This window comes from Papio anubis, chromosome 17, assembly GCF_008728515.1.
Source record: "Papio anubis isolate 15944 chromosome 17, Panubis1.0, whole genome shotgun sequence".
In the NCBI taxonomy this organism is placed as follows: domain Eukaryota; kingdom Metazoa; phylum Chordata; class Mammalia; order Primates; family Cercopithecidae; genus Papio; species Papio anubis.
In genome coordinates, this window is record NC_044992.1 from 24,446,946 (window position 1) to 24,468,185 (window position 21,240).

At 46.9% G+C, this 21,240-nt stretch overlaps 1 protein-coding gene across 3 annotated transcripts; it reads right to left on the bottom strand.

Moving 5' to 3' along the window:
• Positions 1-9,737: 9,737 nt before the first annotated feature.
• On the bottom strand, positions 9,738-17,093 carry COPRS (coordinator of PRMT5 and differentiation stimulator). Of its 3 annotated transcripts, none has more exons than XM_003912569.3 (4): positions 16,862-17,093; positions 14,569-14,635; positions 10,670-10,888; positions 9,738-10,172 (listed from the first exon to the last, which is right to left on the bottom strand). In XM_003912569.3, the coding sequence occupies exons 1-4, from the start codon at positions 16,958-16,960 to the stop codon at positions 10,003-10,005; spliced, it is 555 nt and encodes a 184-aa protein (XP_003912618.1). In that variant the 5' UTR covers positions 16,961-17,093; the 3' UTR covers positions 9,738-10,002. The 3 variants fall into 3 exon arrangements, with proteins under 3 accessions (XP_003912618.1, XP_009188331.1, XP_009188332.1); XM_009190067.3 differs by lacking the exon at positions 16,862-17,093 and adding an exon at positions 16,514-16,718; XM_009190068.4 differs by lacking the exon at positions 16,862-17,093 and adding an exon at positions 16,135-16,263.
• Between the last annotated feature and the right edge of the window lie 4,147 nt (positions 17,094-21,240).

Consider the following 21,240-nt stretch of genomic DNA (forward strand, 5'->3'; position numbering starts at 1 on the left):
GGGGTAATGATGATGACCCTGACCCCAGGTTTCACAGTAACCGCTTCTGAGAACACTCAGCTGTAAATCCGGAGTAAATCCTGAGGATTCACAGGTGGGTTTCCCAGCCAGCAGGAAGCCAACTAACAGGAAGGTAACGCTGAACCAGCCTCAGCCTCTCCTCCAAAGCCCCTGGATGTGGGTCGCACCAGAGACAGAGGAGAAGGTGGGTCTTTACTGTCACCTGCTGGACAAACAGGATAAGGCCACAGACAGCAGCCCAGAGAAATTCAGGCGCCTGCCTGGAGCAGCCAAATGCACGGCTCTAACTTATATCTGCCACATTTCTCCAACAGCTAATGAGAGGGTGTCAGAGGAGATTGCTTTTGAAATAAAAACCACCTATCCAGAAAAAAAGGAAAGAATAGGAAAACCCACTGCACCTTGCAAAGGTTACAACGTGGAGCGTACCTCCGGGGAAATTTTCTCTTTCTAACTCAAAGGCGAGAAGGACCAGAAAACCCTGTGAGGTGAGAGGAAGTATCTTCTTGTAAAACCATGGTCATGCTTTACTCCATGGGCCATCACAAAGGGCAGATCCTGGTGATATTCTCCAAACCTTGGTGCACAGGAATCCAACTGAACTGTCCTGCCCATAAACAAGGCAGGATCTAGCTCAGTCCTGGAAAACTGCCCAAAGCAGGGAGGCCGTTCTTTCCAAAGGCCTTGGCTTTGCAGCCAGACTTGTTAAGTCAACAAAGTGGGAGCCAGCTCTGCCTCCTGCCTTCCTATTCCACCCTCCAACTTCTCTTCCCTCTACCCGGTGGTTCTTCTCCTTGGCCTGCCACACTCAGGAGTGCACACACACACACACACACACACACAGAGTCCTCCATTCCATCCTTCTCATTTATTTGGGTGGAAAATCTGTTCTGGGAAAACTGGGAGGCAGAATCCAGATGGGCCACAGCCAGGGTTATTTTTTCTTTCTCCATATTCCAACCATCCTGTGAAAAGTTGGGCCCAAGAATGCAAACTCCGGAAAACGAAGGGCAGTGCAGCACCAAGATATTTACTTAGCCCATGAGTTTACTTCCATCTCCCAAGGAGGCAGTCTCAGATTTCCTCAAGGCAGCAGGGCTTTGCTGAATCCAGCCGGTTGCTTCTGGACACAGAGAGTGTGGTCTCTGCAGCCTCTACACAATCTGCTTCGGAGAAGACAAAGAAAGCCTCTCTGGAAAGGCTCGTCTTAGCCCAGGCACACAAGTGTGGAGAGTAAAACCTGGGGAAGCACCACCCACCACACCCTCCAGAGGTCTTATGACCACCAACCCCACTGGAAACAAAGCACCAAGCTAAGTTGGGCCGGGATGAAGGGCTACATTGCCCCAGAATTTCCCAAAAGGAAAAAAGCCATAAAACAGACAGAAACAAGTGGGAGCCATCAAAAATACACAAAACTGGCTGGATGCAGTGGCTTACACCTGTAATCCCTGCACTTTGGGAGGCCAAGGCGGGCGGATCACCTGAGGCCAGGAGTTCAAGACCAGCTTGGCCAACATGGCAAAACCCAGTCTCTACTAAAAATACAAAAATTGGCTGGGTGCGGTGGCTCACGCCTGTAATCCCAGCACTTTCGGAGGCCGAGGCGGGCGGATTGCCTGAGATCAGGAGTTCAAGACCAGCCTGGCTGATATGGTGAAATTCTGTCTCTACTAAAAATACAAAAATTAGCCAGGCATGGGGCGGAGGCACCTGTAGTCCCAGCTACTTGGGAGGCTGAGGCAGGAGAATCGCTTGAATCCGGTAGGCAGAGGTTGCATTGATTTGAGAACCCGCCACTGCACTCCAGCCTGGGCAACAGAGCGAGACTCTCTCAAAAAAAAAAAAAAAACCACCCATAAAACTACCTATACAAATTGTGAACAGCACAATTCTGTTGGTTCCAGTACAGTACAGAAATTGCAAGTTTTTCATCAAAATAGCAAATAAAACCAAAAAGTATTAGCACTCTGGTATTAATCAACCAATGATGATACCATAAATATATCATCTTGACCTAGTCGATGATGCCCCCAGGACCAAACTGTAACACTCACATCCAGGCTTCTGCAGCTTGGCATCTCTTGCATCTTGGGGGTTCACAAGAAGCAATTCTGTCCTTCTAATGATCCTAATTTCTGACCCTGAGCTTCCATCCAGGCCTTTTGGGTTCCCCTCACTTACTTAGAATTATGCCAAGGAGGTAAGTGGGGGTGGCCATCAGGTTATCTGCCATCCACCTTCAGAACTCTTCCCTGAGCCCTCCAGGTCCATCAGCTTCTCAGAATGCTTAAGGCCTGGGCATCTTTTTTTTTTTTTTTTAACAGAGCCTTGCGCTGTCGTCCAGGCTGGAGTGCGGTGGTGTGATCTCAGCTCACTGCTCATTGCAACCTTTGCTTCCTGGGTTCAAACATTTCTCCTGCCTCAGCCTCCCAAGTAGCTGGGATTACAGGCGCCCACCACCACACCCAGCTAATTTCTGTATTTGTGGTAGAAACGGGGTTTCGCCATGCTGGCCAGGCTGGTCTTGAACTCCTGACCTCAAGTGATCCACCCGCCTCAGCCTCCCAAAGTGCTGGGATTACAGGCGTGAACCACCGTGCCCAGCCAAGGCCTGGACATTGCAAGACAGTCCCAACTGCCTACAAGCACTAACATCTATCACTCTCTGAGGACCTAGCTCCCCAGGGACACTCCAAGAAGCAGGGCTCCTGTTCCACCTGCCCTTAGCATTCCCCCATCTCTCTCTTCTCTCTTCTCTACCATATCTCACAACCCAAGAGATTTTTTTTGTTGGGGTCGGGGGGTCCTGGGGAAAATTATTTTCTTCCAAATTTCTTCAAGATGCACAGTCTGTTGGCCCAAAACCCCTTTGCCTCCTTACCAAAAAACAAATCAGTAAATCCATTTTGTAAAATAAAAGCCAGAAAGATTTCTTGGCTGCTTTAGACTCTGCCGCATGACTCCACTCAGGCAATGACGGACAGCCAACTGCCTGCTTGCATGGAGAGGGGAATGAAGGAGGGAAAGCCAAATACACATCTCAAATGATCATCCAGACGTTTGATCCACACACATTTCCTCTCCCATCACTCAAGATTTTGGCTGCAGTCAGCTGTGGTTTCTTCCTTGATGAACAATATTGTTTGAAAGAAAAGTCAGAAAAAAAGTTACTCTTTTGTTCCTCCTAACAGGCCCTTAGTACCTTATTTCTCAATAACCTCTGTCGACCTTTGTCCTCCTCCTGTTCCTTCCTTTTCTCTCCCATCACTGTCTCTTCTCAGTCTGACAGTCTGAGAGGAGCTGGCCAGAAGTCACCATTTCCCCAGTCAAGAGAAGCAATGATAACAAAGGCAGCAGCTCAGGTGGCCACACACATCCCATTTCAGCCCACAGTGTACCTGCCTGTTCCCCTCCCCGGTCATGACACCATGTGAGTACTTCCTAATTTCCACATCCCAAAATACCCCTTTTAGCCTTCATCTTACTTGGCCTCTTTCTATCAAAGTTGGCTGCTCCCTCTTCCTTAAAAATCTTATTATTATTAGATTTGGCTTGAAAGGCACCTCCACCCACCTGGTCTTCCTTCTCCTCTGCGGCCACAGCCTGCCTTTGTGGCCAGATCCTTCCACCTACCCTTTCACTGCCATTGCTCCCCAGAGTTCTGTCCTCGACCCCCTTCTCTCTCCGCGTGCCCTCACTGAAGACCCTTAACCTCTCTCAGTGTTGTAACACCTACTGAGACCTCAACAATTCCCAAATTCGCACCTCCAGCATCCCTCTCCCTCTGATTCTACACATGTATATGCAACCGCCTGTTGACTGTTTAGCCTGGAAAACAAAAAGCTAGAGAGAGGACAAGATGGCTAATTTCCAATATTTGAAAGAGTGTCAGACCACAGAGTAGGCCAGAACCAAATGGGTAGATTTCAGCTCAGCACACTGAGGACTTCCCTTTTTTTATTTTTATTTTATTTATTTTATTATTATTATTTTTTTTTTGAGATGGAGTCTGGCTCTGTCACCTAGGCCAGAGTGCAGTGGTGAGATCTCGGCTCACTATAACCTCTACCTCCCAGGTTCAAGCGATTCTCACGTCTCAGTCTTCCTAGTAGCTTGGATTACAGGTGTGCACCACTGTGCCAGGCTAATTTTTGTAGTTTTAGTAGAGGTGGATTTTTGTCATGTTGGCCAGGCTGGTCTCGAATTCCTGACCTCAGGTGATCCACCCACCTCGGCCTCCTAAAGTGCTAGGATTACAGGCGTGAGCCACCATGCCCGTCCTACACTGAAGACTTTTCTAACAAACACTAGCCAGGGGCTAACACAGGGGCTAACACAGGAGATCCTTCTGAGGTAGTGAGATCCCTGCAACTAGAAGTAGGCACAGAGGATTTCTGCAGATGGCACAAGGCCAAACTAAGCAACATCTATGTTTTCCCCCATTCTCAGATTGAGACTTCTCAGCTCAGTAGAGGTTCAGATAAATAAAAGATTTTTCATTTTATTGAGTACCTAAAATTACGATTCTTCAATATAGGACACTGGTTAGAAATCATTGTGATATTTTCTTTTTATTGATTTTTTTAATAATCATGATTTGTTGTTTATCAAATAAATACTTTGGTTTTGGGGTTTGTTTTGAGATGGGATCTCATTCTGTCACCCAGGCTGGAGTGCAGTGGCACAACCTCAGCTCACTACAACCTCTGCCTCTTGGGCTCAAGCGATCCTCCCACATCAGCCTCCCAAGTAGCTGGGACTACAGGTGTGCGCCACCATGCCCAGCTGATTTTTTGTTGTTGTTGTTGTTCTGTATTTTTGGTAGAGATGGGGTTTCAACATGTTGCCCAGGCTGGTCTCAAACTCCTGGGCTCAGGATATCCACCCGCCTCGGCCTCCCAAAGTGCTGGGATTACAGGGGTGAGCCACCATGCCTGGCCATACTTTGCATTACAAACTCATTTGTCTTATCACACGTACACTAGTTTTTAGAGAACAAAATTTACTTGGTCACTGATTGAAGGCTTTCAGATTAAAGCACAGTTGCAAACACACCACTTCTGGACATTTCTCTCCATTCTATCCCCATACACTGTTTTTAAAAATAGTAAATTAGGCCAGGCGTGGTGGCTCTCGCCTGTAATCCCAGCACTTTGGGAGGCCAAGGCGGGTGGTTCATGAGGTCAGGAGTTCAAGACCAGCCTGGCCAAGATGGTGAAACCCTGTATCTACTAAAAATACAAAAAAAAATAAAAATAAATTAGCTGGGCATGGTGGTGGGCGCCTATAATCCCAGCTACTCAGAAGGCTAGGGCAGAGAATTGCTTGAATCTGAGAGGCGGAGGTTGCAGTGAGCCGAGATCGCGCCACTGCACTCCAGCATGGGCAACAGAATGAGACTCAGTCTCAAGAAAAAAAAAAAAAAGTTAATAGATAAGGAATTATAATTAAATCCAAATCCAATTTAACACAAAGACTTTTTAAAGGTTCTTCAAATACCTTGCTCTTTTTTCATCACCAGCCTGGGATGTTATCAGGCAACCCTAAATACGGTCAAGGCAAATATTGCATCGTTACTGAAGGTAAAGGAATTTGTAGCGATATTCACTGAGCATTTTCATGCTGGGCCCCATGCCCAGTATGTGTGAAACAGGGATGTTGAGTAAATCATACTCCTGCCCTCAAAAAGCTCTTGGGCTAAAGTCCTGCCCTCAAAGAGCTCTTGGCCTAAAGAGGGAGGCAGACCCGTGAGCCAATGAGTACAGTAGAGTAAGGTAAGTATTGTGATGTTTGTCAGCAAGAACAGGGAAGCCTAGACAGAGGACACTTATGACTAAGGTCTTGGCCGGGTGCGGTGGCTCACTCCTGTAATATCAGCACTTTGGGAGGTCAAGGTGAGCGGATCCTATGAGGTCAGGAGTTCAAGAGCAGCCTGGCCAACATGGTGAAACCCTGTCTCTACTAAAAATACAAAAATGAGTCATGTGTGGTGGCACATGCCTGTAATCCCAGCTACTTGGGAGGCTGAGGCAGAAGAATCTCTTGAACTCAGGAGGCAGAGGTTGCAGTGAACTGCCAAGATCATGCCGCTGCACTCCAGCCTGAGCGACAGAGCAACAACCTGTCTCAAAAAATAAAAATAAAAAAAAATAAAGTCTTGTTTAAATACCTAACTGCAGGGGGGTGAGGGATAAGAGACTACACACTGGGTACAGTGTACACTGCTTGGTAATGAGCGCACCAAAATCTCAGAAATCACCACTAAATAACTTATCTATGTAACCAAAAACCACCTGTTCCCCAAAAACTATTGAAAGGTTTAAAAATAATACCTAATTGCAAAATCTTAAAATAACAAAAATGTAAAAGCAAAATTATCTACACTTCCATCATTTAATCAAATTGTTTCCAATTCTCCATCTTACCTTCTAATCTTTATACGTATACATGCAATTATTTCATACATGCAATATTATGAAAGTAGTTTGAAAGTCCACCTTTTCACATCTTATATCATTAGTATTTTTCCATTTCACTTTTTTTTCTTATTCCCACTTCATCCCCTTGAGATAACCAATATTCTACATCTTCTTTACCTTGATTGAATCACCCAGTGGTAGGGTACCAGAATAATATTCAAAGCAGAACAATTGGGCCAGGCACAGTGGCTCATGCCTGTAATCCCAGCACTTTGGGAAGCTGAGGCAGGCGGATCACCTGAGGTCAGGAGTTCAAGACCAGCCTGGCCAACATAGTGAAACCCCATCTCTACTAAAAATACAAAAATTAGCCGGGTGTGGTGATGGACACCTGTAATCCCAGATATTTGGGAGGCTTAGGCAGGAGAATCGCTTGAACCCAGGAGGCAGAGGTTGCAGTGAGCCAAGATAGTGCCACTGCACTCCAGCCTGGGCAACAAAAGTGAAACTCCATCTCTAAATAAATAAATGGCTGGGCGCAGTGGCTCACACCTGCGATCCCAGCACTTTGGGAGGCAGAGGTGGGTGGATCACGAGGTCAGGAGATTGAGACCATCCTGGCTAACAGGGTGAAACCTCGTCTCTACTAAAAATACAAAAAATTATTCAGGCATGGTGGCAGGCGCCTATAGTCCCAGCTACTCAGGAGGCTGAGGCAGGAGAACAGCGTGAGTCCAGGAGGCAGAGCTTGCACTGAGCTGAGGCCATGCCACTGCACTCCAGCTTGGGCAACAGAGTGAGACTCCGTCTCATAAATAAATAAATAAATAAATAAATAATGAATAAATAGCAAAACAGGCCTAGATTCACAACTCCTCCACGGATCACAGCAGCAACGCTGTGTGAATTTTCTTTACTTAGCTACTCATGCACATATGTTCTTCATACTATTTTTTTCTTCTCTCCCTCCCGCCCCCCTATATATATAATACCCCAACTCACAACTTCCGCCTTTACTCATAGTTTCAGCTGCCTCATAACTCCTGCTCACACATGGGCCAACACAACCTTTCAATAACATGACATTTCAGCAATTCTGCCATCCTCCTCAAACCCCTAATATCTCTTGGCTCTGTTTCTCAAGTTTACCTTTTCATGTCAGACATACTCATGGTCTCATCATCTATGGCCTTGCAAGGAGGAAGAAAGGGGGATGTGGTGATATGATCTACAACTGCCCTTTTAACAAAGACAGCGGAAGGGGCATTTTTTTCCTCCCTACGACAGCCTTGGCCATGACTCCCCTCACCGCCAAAGCCACTGCATTCCCTCACAAGGTTCTGCCTTGTTCACACACCTTGTGGGGCCTTTGAAAATGTTTACATGGTTAAATGCTCAATTAACTGCTAAGGAGTATACTAAAATTTCACATCTAAAAGCTTTTCTTGAGTCAGCTTCAGTAAGGAGGCAGGAAGAAACAATCCCTGAGTCCGTCAGACACAAAGGTGACTTACTCTAATGGATCCCAGACCTGCCAAGGCGTGGCCCCAGATGGTGCTATCTTCTCACACACGCAGGGCCAAAAATGGACCTCAGAGTCACATGTGCATCTAGGTCCCAGTTCTGCTGCTCACTGTGTGATCTTGAAGAGGTCAAAACATTTTTTTTTTCTTTTTTTTTTGAGACAGAGTCTTGCCCTGTTGCCCAGGCTGGAGTGCAGTGGCATGATCATGGCTCACGGCAACCTTTGCCTCCCAGGTTCAAGCTATTCTCCTGCTTCAGTTTCCAAAATAGCTGGGATTACAGGCACCCACTACCACACCTGGCTAATTTTTGTATTTTTAGTAGAGACGGGGTTTCACCGTGTTGGCCAGGCTGGTCTCCAACTCCTGACCTCAGGTGATCCACCCACCTAAGCCTCCCAAAGTGCTGGGATTACAGGCGTGAGCCACCACGCCCGGCCTGGTCAAAACTTTGAGTCTTGCATTCCTTATCTCTAAAATGAGGTAAAGTTCGGGGGTTTTTTGTTTTGTTTTGTTTTGCAGATGGAGTTTCACTCTTGTTGTCCAGGCTGGAGCGCAACAACGGCGTGATCTCGGCTCACCGAAACCTCTGCCTCCCAGATTCGAGCAATTCTCCTGCCTCAGCCTCCCAAGTAGCTGGGATTACAGGTGTGCACCATGACACCTGGCTAATTTTTGTTTAGTAGAGACAGGGGTTCTCCGTGTTGGCCAGCTAGTCTTGAACTCCTGACCTCAGGTGATCCGCCCAACTCAGCCTCCCAAAGTGCTAGGATTACAGGTGTGAGCCACCGTGCCCAGCCAAAATGAGGTAAATTTTTAAGAGACTTCACATAAGTAAGGATTAAAATATTAAATGGAAAACTGAGTTTAGTGTCAATTAAGGATTATGCAATTGCTGGTTTAACTAATTTCCCATTTAGTTTTCAGCCTAGGGAAAAGCCTGTTAACTAAGTAAATGTTCCATTTTCTACCAACAGGAAAACAATCAGCTACAAAATCACCAATGTCTCTTGGATTTCAATCCTTGGTCAACAGTGCCAGATCTACAGAAGCAAAACTAAATTTTTTTTTTTTTTTTGAGACGGAGTCTCACTCTGTCACCCAGGCTGGAGTGCAGTGGCCGGATCTCAGCTCACTGCAAGCTCCGCCTCCCGGGTTCACGCCATTCTCCTGCCTCAGCCTCCCGAGTAGCTGGGACTACAGGTGCCCGCCACCTCGCCCGGCTAGTTTTTTGTATTTTTTAGTAGAGACGGGGTTTCACCACGTTAGCCAGGATGGTCTCAACCTCCTGACCTCGTGATCCGCCCGTCTCAGCCTCCCAAAGTGCTGGGATTACAGGCTTGAGCCACTGCGCCCGGCAATTTTTTTTTCTTTCACAAAGTAGTTTTAAGCCTCCAAGCGTTTGATTCTTTAAAACGTCATTCAGGGACTTTAAATGAAGGAGTGAAGGCTGGGCATGGTGTCTCACACCTGTAATCCCAGCACTTTGGGAGGCCAAGGTGGGTGGATCACTTGAGGCCAGGAATTCGAGACCAGATTGGCCAACGTGGTGAAACCCCGTCTCTACTAAAAACACAAAAAATTAGCCGGGTGTGGTGGCATGCACCTACAGTCCCAGCTATTCGGGAGGCTGAGGCACAAAAATCACTTAAACCCAGGAGGTGGAGGTTCCAATGAGCCAAGTTTGCGCTACTGCACTCCAGCCTGGCTGACACAGTGAGACTGTCTCCATAAATAAATAAATGGGAAAAAAGCAGACGAAGCATACTAGTTTCTTTTTTTAACCTTTATTTACAAAGAACACAACTCCTCTTGACACAAACATACACATTCCAAGGAGGAGCCCATTAGTAACAACAACAGACTGGGGAGAACGACGGGGCCTTATTGAACACTGTTCAATAAAGAACTAGTCTGTGTACTGCAGACTAGGGGTCACTGAGAACGTTTTCTCAGATACGACTTTTCACCTCCAAGACAGGAAAAGAGATCTTGACGTGGAGGCCCGCCCATCTACAAGGCAGAAAGCTCCACACTCAATCTTCAGCATCGTCAAACTGTCCTGTTTCAAAGACCATCTTGGAATAATGGGGTATCAGTGGAGGCGGATGGTGCCAGCTGGGGTCATAAATCATGTCTCCTTGTGGGGCACAGCACACCCAAGGTTTGAGCTCTTGAGAAATGCTCTCCTGGATGTCGTCAGCATCTGCAGGCAGTTTTAAAAGACAGATTAAGGGAAGGAAGGAGGGAAGGAAGGAAGGTAAAAATGGACAGCCACAAAGTATGTCTAGGGGACAGATCCTTGCACTTATTTTGTTTAAAAACACACACAGTTCTCCTTTCCTGAAGAATTGTAAATGCATTCATTCTGAACAGCTGAGAAGCTGTGCTTCTCAGACAAGGGTTCTTAGCAGTGGAGAGGAGGCAAACTGGATAACACAGCACTTCTATCTGCAGCTGCTCAATTCATAGCAGACATTTTTGGAGACAGTGACAGTTTTGATGTCAAAACAGTGATACATTACGAAGTCAAATGTATTTTTTCAATATAAAAGAGGTGTCACAGAAATTGCAGACCTGTAACAGATACCAGCCTAAGCTCATAGATGTGGACCCCTGTTCCAAACTGTCTGCCTTCAGGGCTAGTCTGACAGGTGTGTCTGAGAAGGCCTGGTTCAGGACCCCCAGAGACTCTACACCTACCATATGGATTCCCTTGATCTGCTTTCAACTCCAAGTCCCAGTCCTCATTAAAAATATCACCAGGCTCTTCCTTGGGTGGACAGTTTGTCCCTTCTGACAGCTCCCAGGTATTCAGTTCTCCATCAGAGTCCTCCTCATCCATGGCAAAACCTTCCTCTTCAGAATGGGTGCCCTCACCCCGGGCAGGACTGTCATTAGGGATGCTCTGTGCTCCACGGGCTAAATCGACAAAGAGAAGATGGCCTTAGTGACAAACCAAAGAGGACCTGCTGTGTGCTCAGTCAATTTTGGGCAGACTTACTAGGAAGGTAGTAAAGCAAGTGCACAGAGTCTTCTTTAGCCACCTGAGCACTTTTTTAAAAATGCTCTTCTGTGTATGTTTTTAAAAGACCTGATAACTTATTTTCAATAAGATGTTTTGTCTTATACAAGACCATTAATTGCCAGGTCCTTTAATTTACAAAGAGAGCTAGGGACAGTTAACATTTTCAGGTGGTTTGCATGTCTGTCACTGAGGCAAAGGGCCTCTGATAAATAATACGCTTTCACAATACAGGCTTGAATTAAGTTTTTGCTTTTTTTTTTTTTTTTTTTTTTTTTTGAGACAGTCTCACTCTGTAGCCCAGGTTGGAGTGCAGTGGCGCCATCTCAGCTCACTGCAACCTCTACCTCCCAGGTTCACGCAATTATCTGCCTCGGCCTCCTGAGAAGCTGGGATTACAGGTGCCCGCCACCATGCCCAGTTAATTTTTTTGTATTTTTAGTAGAGATGGGGTTTCACCATCTTGGCCAGGCTGGTCTTGAACTCCTGACCTTGTGATCCATCCGCCTCAGCCTCCCAAAGCGCTGGGATTACAGACGTAAGCCACCGCGCCCGGCAGTTTTTGCTCTTTTATTCCTCCCTTCAGCCTCAAAGAGCATGTTAGAGGTGAGCACAGGGACAAAGGAGAGCAGGAGCACTGCAGACAGACCAGAGCCTGTCTAGTTACAATGGGCAGCACCTAGTGCCTCCTTCTGACAGTGGGGAGGCTGGAAGGTACATTTGCAAAAGGTCTCACAATAAGAGAGGAAAAACTGGGGAAAGATAATGGATTTCCGAGCACAGTGCTTTGGTGATGCCAGGTCCCAGGAGAGAAGGCAATCAGCCTAAAACAGCCATGCTCTTAATACTGGAACAACAGTAACAGTGATAAGCAATAAAGTGATAGTTCAGTGCAAGGGGTCTAAAGCCAGACTGCCTGGTTTCAAATCCCTGTTTTGCCAAGTACTAAACATGGGACTGGGCAGGGCGCGGTAGCTCACCCCTGTAAACCTAGCACTTTGGGAGGCCGAGGCAAGCAGATTGCTTGAGCTCAGAAGTTCAAGACCAGCCTGAACAATGTGGCAAAACCTTGTCTCTACAAAAACTTCAAAAAATTTAGCTGGGTGCAGTGGCATTCACCTGTAATCCCAGCTACTCAGGAGGCTGAGGTGGGAGGATCGCTTGAGCCTGGGAGGCAGAGGCTGCAATGAGCCAAGATCGTGCCATTGCACAGAGTGAGACCCTGTCTCAAACAACAAAAAAAAAGTGTGACTGAGCTGAAATTTACTTAACTAGTTCCATAACATAAATACAGAATTACCATATGACCCAGCAATCCCAGTCCTAAACATATACCCAAAAGAACTGAAAAGAGGTGTTCAAATAAAACAAGGATACTGACAGCAGCACTACTTACAATCAGCAAAAGGGAGAAACAACACAAATGTCCATCAATGGATGAATGGGAAAACAAAATGTGGTATATGCGTATGATGGAATTATTCAGCCATAAAAAGGAATGCAGTGCTGATACATGCTATGGCATGGATGCACCTTGAAAATACGCTAAGTGGAAGAAGCCATACACAAAAGGCACATGTTGTTATGATTCCATTTACAGGCAACTCACATTTGCCTATCCAGAATAGATAAATCCACAGAGACAGAAAGCAAATTAGTGGTTGCCAAGAACTCAGGGAAGGAAGGAATGGAGAATGACTACTTGGTGAGCACAGGGTTTCCTTTTAGGGTGATGAAAAGATTCTGGAACTAGGTACTGGTGATGGTTGCACAACACTGCCATTGTGCTAAAAGGCCACTGAATTATATGCTGTAAAATGGTTAAATGGTAAATTTATGTTAGGTATCTTTTACCACAATTTTTAAATTGTTTTTATTTAACTATTCTGTGCCTCAATTTCCACATCTGTAAAATGAAGATAGGGTTGTTGTGAGAGTTACTTTAAAAGGAAAAAAAAGGGCCAGGCGTGGTGGCTCACCTCTGTAATCCCAACACTTTGGGAGGCCGAGGTGGGCAGATCACCTGAGGTCAGGAGTTCGAGACCAGCCTGGCCAACACAGTGAAAGCCCCTCTCCACTAAAAATACAAAAATTAGGCTGGGCGTGGTGGCTCACGCCTGTAGTCCCAGCACTTTGGGAGGTCAAGGCAGGCAGATCACAAGGTCAGGAGATCGAGACCATCCTGAAACCCTGCGTCTACTAAAAACACAAAAAATTAGCCAGGCATGGTGGCAGGTGCCTGTGGTTCCAGCTACTCGGGAGGCTGAGGCAGGAGAATGGCATGAACCTGGGAGAAGTGAGGAGCTTGCAGTGAGCAGAATGCTTCCTGCCCTGGGAGACAGAGCGAGACTCTGTCTCAAACAATAAATAAATAAATACAAAAATTAGCCAGGCACCGTTGTGCGAGCCTGTAATCCCAGCTACTCAGGAGGCTGAGGCACGAGAATCACTTGAACCCAGGAGACGGAGGTTGCAGTGAGCCTGGGTGACAGAGTGAGACTCCATCTCAAAAAAAAGAAAAAGAAAAAGGGGCCGCACGGCAGCTCACACCTGTAATCCCAGCACTTTGAGAGGCTGAGGCAGATGGGTCACATGAGGTCAGGAGCTCAAGACCAGCCTGGCCAACATGGTGAAACCCCATCTCTACTAAAAATACAAAAATCAGCCGGGCATGGTGGCATATGCCTGTAATCCAGCTACTTGGGAGGCTGAGGCAGGAGAATGCTTGAATCCAGGAGGTAAAGACTGTAGTGAGCCAAGATTGTGCCACTGTGCTCCAGCCTGGGCAACAAGAGCAAAACTCCCTCTCAAAAAAAAAAAAAAAAAAGGCAGGGGGCCGGGCACAGTGGCTCATGCCTGTAATCCCAGCACTTTGGGAGGCCTAGGTGGGCGGATCACTTGAGATCAGGAGTTCTAGACCAGCCTGGACAACATGGTGAAACCCCATAGCTACTAAAAATACAAAAATTAGCTGGGTGTGGTGGCACATGCCTGTAGTTCCAGCTACTCGGGAGGCTGAGGCAGGAGAATTGCTTTAACCGTGGGAGGCAGGATGGTCTCGATCTAGTGAGCTCGAGATCTGTGCCATCTCGTACTCCCAAAGTCCTGGGATGACAGAGCTTAAGCCACCTCGCATTTCAAAAAAAAAAAGATATTTTGAGAGAGAACACATTCACATAACTTTCAGTATATTGGCATAATTGTTCTACATTAATATGGTTATTAATCACATATGCATAATTTATAAATTAAACTGTATCAGAAATAGTATATATAGGGGGAAAAAAAGCAGTTTCAGCATCCCCTAGGAATAAGGGGAGACTGCTGTACTATTTTCACTGTTTCAAGCTGTTTCTCTCGGTAGAAGGATGGGTTTGAACGTAAGGAAAGTCCCAGGACTTCCCTTAAGGAAGCTCCAAGCAAGGCTTCCAAAGGAGGGTACTGGTTCAACCCTGGGCAGAGGCCACCAAGCAGCAGAGAGGACTGGCTAAAATAAAAGGTAAATGAGACAGAGGGACTATCCCTCTCCTCACGTCCTTGGTCTCCCCAGCTTCCACCGTCTCTGCCATCTACTTGCCTAGTCGATCCATAGCCTTCTCAGTCTGTCTCTCCTGACTGGAGTGGTCAGCTGTAGCAAAGCCAGCCTGCAGGAAGAAGAAACGATTACCAAGGACTTGGGTATCTGGGGTATGCCCAGTATTCAGCTATTGCACCTCAACCCCACCCATTCTTCCATACTCCCCTTGGTGATGCAGGGCTGGGACTCTGCCACCCACATTTCTGCTTTGCCCTGTTAAACTGCGCAAGGCTGGAAGGAGACGGACTATTCCTTCCTATTCACGTTGGCATCACCTTATGACACTTCACCATGGCAGCAGGAATGCCTTCCTATAGCGGCCACAGAATCCAGTATACAGTTCTGCGAACTCTTGCAGAGCCAGCCTTATCACTGCACCTTCTCTTTAGAGGTCTGGATCCCAGGACTCTCCTCCAAGCTCAGAGACCCCCTACATCAGCTGAGGCAGTGCCTCCTCCTTAAAGGTTGGAATTTCAGCTCTACAGAGCCTTTCCTCTAAGCTTTTAAATTTTAATCAACTTCATCTCTTTGTTCCTCCAGCCATAGGTTGGTAGCTCTTCCCTGCGGTTGCCACCCCCCGGTATACGTTTTACCTTTTCAGTTACTTAACAACTTTATAGTTAGCAAACAACTCTATCGAATTCTGTTTCCTCACCGACACATTGAGGTGGGGGAAGCTTTATAGCTCCTCTGCAATTGCTGAGCACTGAAGGCAGTATTTCTAATCTAACTGAAAATCTTCCCGCACGGCCAACCAAATGCTTCTCTGCTCCTATCACTCAGAAGTTCCTGAAACCCTATGACCTCCAAGACCTCTTTCTAATGAATCACGAAATGTTCCCTGCCTGCATAAAAAGACTTGATTTTGATCCCAGCTCTGCCATCCATTTAGACTGTGACCTTGAACACATCACTTCAATTACCGTGCCTGAGTTTTCTTCTCCAGAAATTGGGGGTGACTGTTCTGACCCTGCAGGGGACTTATGATGAGATACCATTTATGAAAACACCTGGCATGTGGCAAGAATGTAACATTTCTTGAATTTAAATTCATCTTTTCTGCTACATCTAAACTGCACTTGGCACCTGCTCCAATCAGCATTCATTATCTAGTTATGTCTGGGTTTAATAATTCAATTCCACTCCCTTTAGTGACAACTTCTGATCACTGCCGCCCAAGGAGAATGCAGACCTCTCGCCTAAACCACTGCCACAGCCTCCTAACCACGTTCCCATCCAGCCATCTGGCCCAGCCTTACAGAATTAATCACTACTCTGCTCTAAAGCTTCAACAGCCCTCCACTGAAGGAGCGCAAAATTAGCCATGGCATTCGCACGTCCCCACGTCCCCAACTCCCATCAACCTGTTGAGCATAGTTCTCTGCATGCTCTGAGACCCAACTCCAGGTCATGTGCCCTGCACTTTCTCATCTCCACGCCTCTGCAGACACCACCAGCCTCTCACCTTGATCCTTTCCTGCTATGCTCAGACAAAATTAGTCCCATTCTATTCCGCACCACAAAGTAATTTTCTGTATAAGTGTCGCTGCATTTTTCATATCTTACTTTGGCTAAGTACCATCTTTGAGGCATCATTCATCCAGTCAGCATGTCTATCTCCTGTGCCAGGCACTATGCTAGGCTGGGCAAACAGCCCTAACAGAGGGTTCCTACCTCAGCACCTAGCCGGTACTGACAGTAAACAAGGGCAGGTAATGACTGTAATAACGGTCTGTAACGTTCTCGAGAAAACCGGGTGCTGTTTAGCGTACATGAAAACAAGTTTCTGGAAACCCTGCGTCAAACAGGGCCTTTTTGGTTTCAATAAGGAGAAGGGGGAGTGCGCATGTGACATCATCTGGGGTTCAGGGTTAGCGGGCATCCCCACCAACGCACAGAGGTCCACAGGTCCGTAAAGTCAAGTCCCTCTCCTCGCCGCTCTCACCTGGCCCTCGCCCAGGCTCCTGGCAGCGGGCCCCGGCTCTCGGTCACCAGCGTCACCTCCCATTTACCAAATTCGCAGCGGCGCCCAGCGAGCGGACAGCCCTCCCCACTGACCCGGCGCGCCCACCCACGCCCTCGGCGTTCCCCGCCCCGCAGCCCCGCGGCCCCTCGGCCTGGCAGTTTTGAGCTCGAGCGCGAGGCCAAACAGCGCTCCAGGTCGCGGGGCGGCCCGAGGCCGGCCAGAGGCGCTTCCCCGGCCCCGCGGCCCCCGCCCAGCCCGGCCCGGCCCCGCGACTTCCCGCCCCAGGATGCGGCTGGTTGTTGCTCCCGGCCCCCACGCGGCGCTTACCTCCGGGCTGGGGGGCGCCTCCTGCGCGCTAGGCAGCGGCGGGCCCCGAGACGGCTCCGCGGCCCGCCGTGCCTGGGCCCTGGCGGCCTGAGGGTCCATGCCCGGCTGCCCGCGGCTCGGCGCCCTGGACGCCGTGGGCCACGTGACGCGCGCCTGTCGGCCGCCAGCCCGAGGATCCGCCGCCTAGGGGCCAATCAGCCTGGGGAGGGTCCCGGCCAAGAGGGCGGGGCGCCGGGGGGTCACGAGGAAGCGGGGGCGGTGCGGCGCAGGGGGTGGGGCGTGCGGCCTCGCGGAGCCCGCCCCTGCCTGCCAGCGCGAAATCTGAAACAATCTTGGGGGCTGATTTTGGTGCAGATCCCAAGCCTGGACGACTAGCTGGGTGTGAAACGCCAAGCGTACCCTACGCAGCCACTCGGGGTGTGCTCCAGCTTCAAAACCCCGCGTGGGTAAGACACATCAGCAACTTAGTGACCTCCACCTTGAGATAATGATCGTCTTTGAAGATAATCCATTAGAGAAACCAGGATAAGACACAAACTGCAATGTGCGGTGGACACAGAATAGAGGCCACGACGCTTACTCATAATAATCCTGAACATTCGGGTTCCTGTATTTCCATGCTCAACGCCTGATACTCAGCAACCTAATTATTTCCCATTTTGCCTCGAAAGGTGGCTTCTGGGGATAGGCAGGGCCTGAGCTGGGAACAACCCAATTGGAAAGACAGCCTTCCCTGCCTTCCCCACAGTGCCTAACCTCTAATAACAAACCAGCTCAAGGCGTGCTAATCACGTCAACATCAGGACATGAGACCCTCTTCCTTCATCCCCCTCAAAGACTGTGTTGTTTGTACAACACAAAAGGCATTTGAAAAAATTTAGCATAAAACTGACACACAATATTCGATATTATTATTTTTCTCTCTGTAGATGTTCCTACGCAGGAGTCAGTATCCCCAAGGCTAACTGCCTCTAGGTCAGCAGTGTCCAATAGAACCTTCGTTAATGGGCCGGGCGCGGTGGCTCAAGCCTGTAATCCCAGCACTTTGGGAGGCCGAGACGGGCGGATCCCGAGGTCAGGAGATCGAGACCATCCTGGCTAACATGGTGAAACCCCGTCTCTACTAAAAAATATTTTTTAAAAAACCTAGCCGGGCGAGGTGGCGGGCGTCTGTAGTCCCAGCTACTCGGGAGGCTGAGGCAGGAGAATGGCGTGAACCCGGGAGGCGGAGCTTGCAGTGAGCTGAGATCCGGCCACTGCACTCGTCTGGGCGACAAAAGCGAGACTCTGTCTCAACAACAACAAAAAAAAAGAACCTTCGTTAATGGTGAAAAGTTCTACTATCTGTGCTGTCCAATATAGTAACCATATACCTACTGAGCACTTAAAATGTGGCCAATATGAATAAATTGAATAATTCTAATAAATTTAAATTGCTACATCTGCCTAGGAGCTACTGTTTCTAACAGTGCAACTCTAAGTGTACTAGCTAGATGCGTTTTCATAACCTGCAATAGTGAGAATCAGATACAGGGACGTGATGAGCCCAGGTGACCACTTTTATATAGCTTTGTGTTAAGGAGACTACCACTATCCTCTTTGCTCCCTACTCTATTTACAACACATATCTCTTTTGTAAAATTAAAGTGCCAAATAAGATTTAGAAGGTTAAACATCCCAGGACTTAAGGGACAGGAAAAAGAGGAATTTTTTTCTTATTTTAAAACAAATGACAAGAAAACAGGCTGGCCGCGGTGGCTCACTCCTGTAATCTCAGCACTTTGGGAGGCTGAGGCAGGCGTATTACTTGAGGTCAGTTCAAGGCTATCCTGGCCAACATGGTGAAACCCTGTCTCTACCAAAAATACAAAAATTAGCCAGGCGTGGTGGTGCACACCTATAATCTCAGCTACTCGGGAGGCTGAGGCAGGAGAATCCCTTGAGCCCAGGAGGTGGAGGTTGCAGTGAGCAGAGATTGTCCCACGGCACTCCACTCTGGGAGACAGAGTGAGACTTGGTCAAAAAAAAAAAACAAAAAACAAAACAAAAAAAAAACACACACACACAAACAGTACAAAAGCTCAAAATAAAAATATTCTAAAGTAGACTCTAATACTCATAGAAATTTAACATATAATAAAGGTAACATCACAAATCAGCAGAGAGAAACGTAACTGGCCAAGTAGTGTTGGAAAAATTAATTAAACTGCTTGGGGAAAAAGAGTCTTCTCAGCACCAGGAAGAGCTTTCAAAGCATTGTAAAAACAAGTATCTCACACACACACACACACACACACACGCACACACACACAAAATACCTCTGGGCATCAAAAATTGCCACAAAAGGTGGGCGCTTATATAATCCCAGCTACTTGGGAGGCTGAGGCAGGGAGAACTGCTTGAACCTAGGAGGCAGAGGTTGCAGTAAGATCATACCACTGCACTCCAGCCTGGGCCACAGAGCAAGACTCTGTCTCAATTAAAAAAAAAAAAAAAAAAAAAAAAAAAAAATTGCCACAAGAAAAGCTGGAGGTAAAATTATTTGCAACAAATTAGAAACAAGATATTAATATACTTAATATGTTTTTAAAAACTCTGCCCAGGCACAATGGCTCATGCCTGTAATACCAGTACTTTGGGAGGTTGAGGTCGGATTGCTTGAGGCCAACCCTTTAAGAGACCAGCCCTGGCAACATAGTGAGACCAGTCTCTACAAAAAAATTTTTTAATTAACCAGGCGTGGTGGTGTGTCCTGTAGTCCCAGCTACTCAGGAGGCTGAGGCAGGAGGATCTCTTGAGCCCAGAATTTAAGGCTGTAGTGAGCCATGATCACACCACTGCACTGTAGCCTAGATGACAGAGCAAGACCTTGTCCAATTAAAAAAAAAAAAAAAAAGGAACTCATAAATTAGTAAGAAAAAAGTGTTTAAAATAGTCTAAGGATGTAAAAAGATGAGAAACATAAAATACACTAACTTCACTAATATCAAAGAAAAGTATGTTGAAACATTTCACCTATAAAATGGTAAAAATAAAAAATATAATTACACCAGTACAGGTAATGGTATTGACACTTTCATCTATTGCTTGAAAGAAGGAGTAAACCAGCAATACATATCAATATTCTCTAAAAGCAGTATCCTTTGATCCAGTAATTCCACTGTCAGATGTCAGTCTCCTAAGGAAATAGCCAGGGATGTGAACAAAGATTGACAAGAATCTTCATCACCAGCATTTATATAATTTTTTAAAAAATTAGAAATGACAGTCTAGGCCGTGCTCAGTGGCTCACGCCTGTAATTCCAACACTTTGGGAGACCAAGACGGATGGATCATGAGGTCAGGAGTTCGCAACCAGCCTGGCCAATATGGTGAAACCCCCTCTCTACTAAAAATACAAAAATTAGCTGGGTGTGGTGGCGGGTGCCTGTAGTCCCACCCAGCTGCTCGGGAGGCTGAGCCAGAACCACTTGAACCCAGGAGGTGGAGGTTGCAGTGAGATAGGGCCACTGCACTCCAGCCTGGGCAACAGAGCAAGACTCCATCTCAAACAAACAAACAAAAAAAGACAGTCCAACCAGAGGATTAGTAAAATACATTATGGCTTATTTTTACAATGTAATGTTATGAATTCATTAAATGTTTTTAAGGCTATTTAATGACACAGAAAAACAATACTAAGTGAAACTAACAATAAGCCACACTGAAAGCTTCTCCCAGTGACATAGTATTAAGCTACAGGATACAATTCAAACAGTTACATCCTGCTCCTGGAATGTTTTTATTTTTTTGCTCCAAGCCTGCCTTCCACTCCTCACTGCTAAGGCTTCTCTGCACTTGAATCTACTCCCTACCCCTTCCCTTCTTTTGTTGGTAGATCGCCTCAATTGCAAACACTTCTCTGATCATCAGTTCCAGAAGACAGAAGACACTTTTTTATGGTTTTCACCTTCTTGAAGGACAAATTTTCCCAATATCCAGCAATTCCTTTGCTGCTGATCCAATCAACTTTCTTAGGACATTCAGCTGTTTCTGCAACCCCCACTTCTATCCCCAAAGGCCTCCCTTCTTTCCTGCACATAATGGGCACTCAAATATTTCTTGAATGAATGAATGGGTAAATAATCTAAGAGTATAAATCCAATTCTGATAAAGGAAATCAAATTACTAAGTTTAACTCTAGATTACAGGATGCTTTGATTTTTTTCGCCACACTATTCTATTTCCTCCGTATTTTCCAGAACAAATGCATACCACGTATCTTTTACAATGAGAATAAACTAACAAAACTGTACCTTCTCCTTTTTTCTCTCGAGAAGGAGTTTTGCTCTTCTTGCCCAGGCTGGAGTGCAATGGCATGATCTCGGCTCACTGCAACC

Bases quoted from the DNA above. Each gene is read 5' to 3' on its own strand.
- COPRS (XM_003912569.3), bottom strand. From the start codon at position 16,960: ATGGACCCTCAGGCCGCCAGGGCCCAGGCACGGCGGGCCGCGGAGCCG. The intron at 14,636-16,861 runs GTAAGCGCCGCG...TTCTTCCTGCAG, and splicing joins AGGCGCCCCCCAGCCCGGAG to GCTGGCTTTGCTACAGCTGA. The intron at 10,173-10,669 runs GTAGGTGTAGAG...AACTGCCTGCAG, and splicing joins AGATCAAGGGAATCCATATG to ATGCTGACGACATCCAGGAG.